At 45.9% G+C, this 6,194-nt stretch overlaps 1 protein-coding gene across 3 annotated transcripts in view; it reads right to left on the minus strand.

The window, feature by feature from the left end:
* ATP9A (ATPase phospholipid transporting 9A (putative)) overlaps positions 1 to 5,984 on the minus strand; it is a 55,319-nt gene extending 49,335 nt beyond the window's left edge. For all 3 annotated transcript variants that reach the window (XR_006018836.1, XM_042045039.1, XM_042045028.1), the window contains exon 1: positions 5,932 to 5,984. Coding sequence is in view for 2 of the 3 variants with exons in the window: in XM_042045039.1 (XP_041900973.1) it covers positions 5,932 to 5,969 (38 nt within the window). In the remaining variant the exon portion in view is untranslated. The remainder of the gene's footprint in view (positions 1 to 5,931) is intronic.
* Between the last annotated feature and the right edge of the window lie 210 nt (positions 5,985 to 6,194).

A 6,194-nucleotide genomic window follows, 5' to 3' on the forward strand; every position in this document is an offset into this window, starting at 1 on the left:
AAGCGCCGGCACCCGGCGGGTCCTTGGGCTCGGGTGGGGTCGGGCCCGCTCCACCCCGGACCGGGCAGGGCAGGATAGCCCCGCCCCAACCTGCCCTGCCCTGCCCCGCCCTGCCCTCGGCCGTCACCTGCTCTGTCCTTTACCCCATCCTGCCCCTTTCCCCCGGCGCCCCGTGTTCGTTTCCCGCTCTCTCTCGGCCTCAGCACCTCTGCAGCTGAGCCCTGCTGTCTGTCCTTCACACCCACACCACGCCCCGCGTGTCCTCTGCCTTCTGCAGCCAGCGCGGAGCTGCGGGGCTGAGCTCCCCTCCTCGGTACCACTCCCCACCCGCGTTACAGGACTGTGATTTATGCTGCTGCTGCTGCTGCTTGCACCCTGCTTGCTCAGTGACCTTCACCCATTCCTCACAACGCCCATTTCTGGATAAAAATTCAGATGTCCTCTGCAAATTTAGGCACAAATTGCTCCAGCACTTCTGTTTATGATTTCAAGCATCTCGTTACACTGTGGATTACACCAGCCCAAAACCTGCAACTGTCATTTAATTTTTTTCCTTACAGTTGAAGCAGAGTCATCCAGACATTTTGCAATGAGAACATTTCAGCAACACAGTGAAGAGCTACACCAGTTTCAGGCAGCTGTACTGAGACTGTTTAGGCAGTTATTTCCAATGACATCCTAACTTGGGCTGTCTTACTACAAAAACTGTTTGTAGGACTGACTTTTAGGCTGTACTTCAATTAAGTAATACCATGTTCTAATTTCTTATTTCCCAATCTACTGTTCTTACCTCCTCATGGAGACAATTGAAGTAGAAACAGAAATCCCCTCTTGCACAAACACTTCAGCTCATGAAACACATTTACTCTATTTTTTCTCATATTCTACATTTGAATGTTATAATAAGAAAGGATATGATGCTAGAATTCACTGCAAATGATAATTTAATAAAAGGAGCAACTGAAGATGCGAAACAGGACCTTGTACTTGACCAAAACCACTCACACCATTGCCTCACACCCGCTGCCCTAATGCTGTACAGGCTGAAATGCCAGTCTGGGCCTCCAGCCTCGATTAAAATAAAACTTATCACATGCCATTTGTTACTTGCTTTGATGGGAAAGTGGCACTGGGTTTGAAAACGTCCAACACTCTTTCAAGCAACACATTTTGGCCCTGGATGTCTTTGTGATCAGACAGAAATTAGTGACATCCCTCCTTTACACGGAGCAGCTGAACATCCTCCCCATCATTCCTGCCCAACTCCACCATCCAAGAGCATGGGAGAAGAAACCATTGACTGTTGTAAGGTGACTCAGTCCCAGTAATCCTAAAGGAGGAGCACAGGGATGCCCTGCAGCCTGCAGACTCACACAGCCTCTGAGGAGCCAAACAAACTTTCAAAGCCTCCCTCACGGGTGCTCTGATTTTCTACCTTGTATTGAGACACTTTTGATTTTTAGTTAGAAAATCACTCTGAAGGATCCAGACCCGGCTGTAGCCCAATGGGCTAAACCCACTCCCTGACATATTTCTGGCATAACATTTGCTTTGCTGGAAAGGCTTCACTTGGGATCTCAGCACTCACAGCAGGTACGAGCTCTCCTGGTTTCCAAGCCTTTGATTTTCATTCTCCTATTGAGAAGGAATGCCCAAGGGAAAACCTCCAGCCTCAGACTGAGAAGTTAGATTTGTTAAATCAAGTGAAATAAAACCTATTTTGTTTTTTTCTGATGCCACTGGCTTGCTTTGATGCTCTATTTTTGCAAGTACAGAACTTGAGGCTCACAAAGGAGCCCTGCAAGCTCCAGAATTCATACTGCACCACTGCTAATTAAAAGGAGCTGAGTTCTTTTCCATAATTTTAAATCATTATCTATGGGTTTTTTTCTCCCAGGACCTTTTTCCCCCAGAAGAGTAAATTAACAGCAGAGCAAGCAGTTTTCTATCTCTCCTTGCTCTCCTCCCACCAAGTGATTTGTCTTAGAACCAGAGCTGGACCACTTGGCCCCCTCTGAGGCTGTGCTGTAGGGAGAGTTCATCAGATGCTGTCACTGTTCTCATCACTACACATCATAAATCCCGTTTCAAACCCAGGAATGGTTTATTGGCAAGTCCAAGGCTGAGCCCCCATTTTGAACACAAAGAGTTGGACGAAAGTACCAGGTTGTTGATTGGGATGATTTAATACCTTTCCCCTGAGCAGGCAGCACAAGCACACCTGCTTTGCCTGTAGGATTTTGTTTTACAGACTGAGTCTCCCATGGCCTGATGATGTTCAGGCTCACAAAGACAAGTGGAAGCTGATCCTGGCAAAGCCCAACCTACAGACAGGCTCCAGGTGTCCATCAGCCTCTCCCAGAGTTTCCCACTGGTTTTGGAAGCTTTTCCTGCCTTATCTCTTGCCTTTCTCCCCCACTGCTCCCCTACAGCTCTGTGGCACAGAGCACTGTCCCCTCCTTGTCCCCGTGGCTTTGCCCCCTGCTCTCTGCCCGTGACACCAACCCCTCACCCACACGTGAGGCCTTCCGGGGCCCCACTGAGCCTCAGACACAGCCAGGTCTCTCAGCTCCACTGATCAAAGAACACGGAAACAAACTGTGTTTGGGGGTGTGCCCGTATTCCTTCAAGGTGCAAGTCCTGGTGCCAGTTTCCCACTCAAACAATGGATCGGTGGTTCTGACAATGCATTTGCAAACTGTACCCATTAGCTTTTTAGCACAATATGCTATAAATTTTCTTCCATTATAGCTGTTCTACTAAATAAATAATTGAGCTTTTTATGCATAGGACTATTTTTTTTCCTGATGAACACAGAGGAAGGTCATAATAATAATAACAATAATAAATAATAATAAATAATAATTAATGATAATGATAATGATGATAATAATCTGTTGACTTTTTATAAGACGAAAGATTAATTCAATTTTGGAACTACTTTTGGGTTTGTTTATTTTTTTTTTCGCTAGGCACGAGAATTCTGACAAATTAGAGAAAATATAGAGAATTCTGACATCTAAGGAGTTGGCTCAGACTAAAGGTGTATGACTGGTTGAACAAAATGTTTATGATTCCACAGACAGCCGGAGTTGTGCCATATTCTTTTTACCTGTTATTATCTGATTCCGTAAGTGCATGTTTTACAAACACCAGGGTGCACCTTCTTTGTCTGAAAGCAGAGCCCGTTGTACGTGGTATTTGCAGCTTTGTTTCAGGGCTGTGTTTGCAGCTGCCCCGTTTGTAAGGAAGGCAGGGGAAGGGATTTGGTTGCTAAGGGCAAACATGCAGCACTTGGCTCCTACACTGGGATAATTCCCTGTGCTCCTGACTCACTCCCACAGTGACGGGCAAAGAGGTGGGTTTGGTGCTGTGAAACATCACTCTTCCTCGAGGCAGCACTGAAACAGGCCTGGACTGTGGCATTCAATCCCTCAAAATCAGAGCAAACCTGCAGAAGCCGCCCATTCCCGGGCTCAGCTCTGCAGGCGCGGGGCCACCGCCGGGAAAGGAGCATCTGAGAGCCAGGGAAACACAACCCTGAGCTGGGACAGCCCAGCATGAACCATCAGCAGGGTGGGATCATTGTGCATGTGCCCTCAGCCTCCACGGGATGCATTCATCTTGGAAATTTATCTTTGAAAGGGCTGAACTCAGACAAGACTACTGCCATTAATTGGGGAGTTAAACACTCCCAGATTATCATGCACTGTTAACACCTGCAGCTCGGAGCTGCACGGATGGCTTTGATATTATTTTTGCTTTTGACAAGTGGGCGATAGCGGATATCCTTTAAGCCTATATTTAATGAAGCCCTCCATAAATCCATCAACACTTGCTAAGGGAAACTACAATAAAGCTCCTACTGCCATGGGCTCTGCTATGCAGAGAACATTTGGCATTCTCATAATGAAGTTTCAGAGCAGATACTGCTCACGCTGCTCTGAGGAAGCGCAGTCTTTGTGTTGGATCTTTTTCTCCCTCGCATAATTATATGTTGTGGATCAAGAAGAAAACAACCCTGTCGCACCTAATTTTTAAAACTGTAATAGTCAAACTGTCGTTCAGCTAGGACAGCTGTCAGCTTAAGAAATGAAGAAAGAAAAAGGCTTTCTAGACAAATAAACTCCCACTTGCATTTTATATTTGTATTTCGTTAGTTCTTGAAATGATCTGGCTATTAGCTGTAGCTGTTCTGTGAATTCTTGCCATATTGTTTTTGTGTTACACCTCCTGTGAGTGTGATAAAAAATGTAAAGCTATAAACTGAAAATACTTGTTACATGTTTTATATTTGTGACTTTTATAAAAAATAAAAAAGAAAAGCAAAAAACCCTACATAATGTAGTTATTTTGTCATTTAAGACTGGAAGAATTGAGGGGGAAACAGAAGAGTAAGTAGTGAAGGAATGTGATGTTTCTCAAATCTGGACTTTGTGAGTTGCAAGGGGTGGAGTACTTCTAATGCATACAGAAATTTAGGTACCCTGAGGCAGCAAATCACCTCAATGTGTGCTGAACTTTAAAGACCTAAGTAATCAAACTGGTTTCGTGGGAAAAAAACCCCAACCAGTGTATCAAAAAAGAAGAAAAGTTATGTTTGGTATTCTGAACATCTAGACTGCATGGAGACAGATTTTTCTAAAACAAACTTTGCCAAGTGGATCAACAGGACTGTGAAGGGCTGTAAGGCCAACCCAGGTAACTTGGTTTAAAAACATCCTCGCATGCATAGGACTGCAAAGACACTGAGTATCTGGGAAGAGCATGTGAATAAAAGATTTCAGGACTGGTTCTGTATTACTACACTGAGAATACAGGTTATTTGTCATTCTTTTCCCCATACATTCCTCCTGCATCACCTCCTGTTTACAACACACCCTGGTTTGTGTACCTGGCCCTCAGATTCATAAACTGAGTGCTTGGACTTTTGGTCAGCTCAGCTTGCTCAGTTTTGTCCCCTTCCCGGAAAGGGTGGTGGGGCTGCCCAGGGAGGTTTGGAGTGCCCATCCCTGGAGGTGTCCAAGGAAGGCCTGGACATGGCACTCAGTGCTCTGGGCTGGGACAAGATAAATATACATATATATTTAATAGCACTAGATATTGTGAATTTCACTTGATTTGGGTTTTAGTTTTCTTTAGAGAGACGCTTACACAAACCTTTAGTTACATCTGGATTTTGCCTAAACCAAGCATGGAAAATAAGGCCCATGATGAGACCCACCTGTTCTCATTCTACCTTGAGACTTCATTTTCTGCACAAAGTAATTGGGTCAGAAAAGTGAATCTTTGACCTGTGAGATGTGACAACCAGAGATGGTAATAAAGAAGTTTAAAATGAGAGTGATGCTGCCAGAGAGTGGCTGGGAAGTCCAGCACAAAATCGTTTATAACAGGCAATAACAAACAAGCTTCGCAATAAACCAGACAGCACCTACAGCAATCAAAATGTTGCAAAGAACACTGCCCTTCATATGCAATTAACTCAAAGTGCACAAACCAGAAGCTATGATAACAAAATAGCATGGTAATGGGCTCCAGGAGTGTGTAATTGCTGGTTCTTTCTCGGCCTCTGAGCTGTTTCCTGTCCTGCTGTGGCTGTGCAGTGCCAGGAGCTTTTCTAGGTCACTGGTGAATGTGAGCTGAAGTCAGACACGTGAGCCCAGCGCTCAGCACACACCGGCCAGTGGGGAGGCCAGGGAAGGGCAGGCAGACCCCTCTGGGCTGAACACACAGCACAGAAAAGCACCAAGAAAGCCTCAGCTGTGAGCAGGAACCTCTTGGGATCACACAGACACCAGGGCAGCTTTCTACCTACGCTGTTATTTTGCAGACAGAAACCATCACCTTCCCTGACTCCAGAGTGCAAACCCTGCAGGGAGCACCATGGCCTTTGACAGCAAAAAAATTAAAAATTCATGTCATACTCACCTCTTTTCCTTTGTTTCAGCCCCTCTCTGCCATCCCATCAGTTCAAGCACCTCAGCCAGGTCCTTTCCCCTGTGCTGATCCCAGCTCCATGGTCATTTACCCTTTGCTCCACGCTGTATTTACCAGCCCAGGCGGGCTCCCACCTCCCCGCTGCCAGCTGTGGAAAGGCAAATCCGCCTCACCGAGCTCAGCCCAGAGCTGCTTATCTACCACAGACAGACAAACTCCCTCCTCAAAGTTCCCATCGACTTTCTGGGAAGCTT

Source organism: Corvus kubaryi, unplaced genomic scaffold, assembly GCF_017639235.1.
Source record: "Corvus kubaryi isolate FWS band 111438036 unplaced genomic scaffold, C.kubaryi_AGA036_p1.0 134, whole genome shotgun sequence".
Taxonomy (NCBI): domain Eukaryota; kingdom Metazoa; phylum Chordata; class Aves; order Passeriformes; family Corvidae; genus Corvus; species Corvus kubaryi.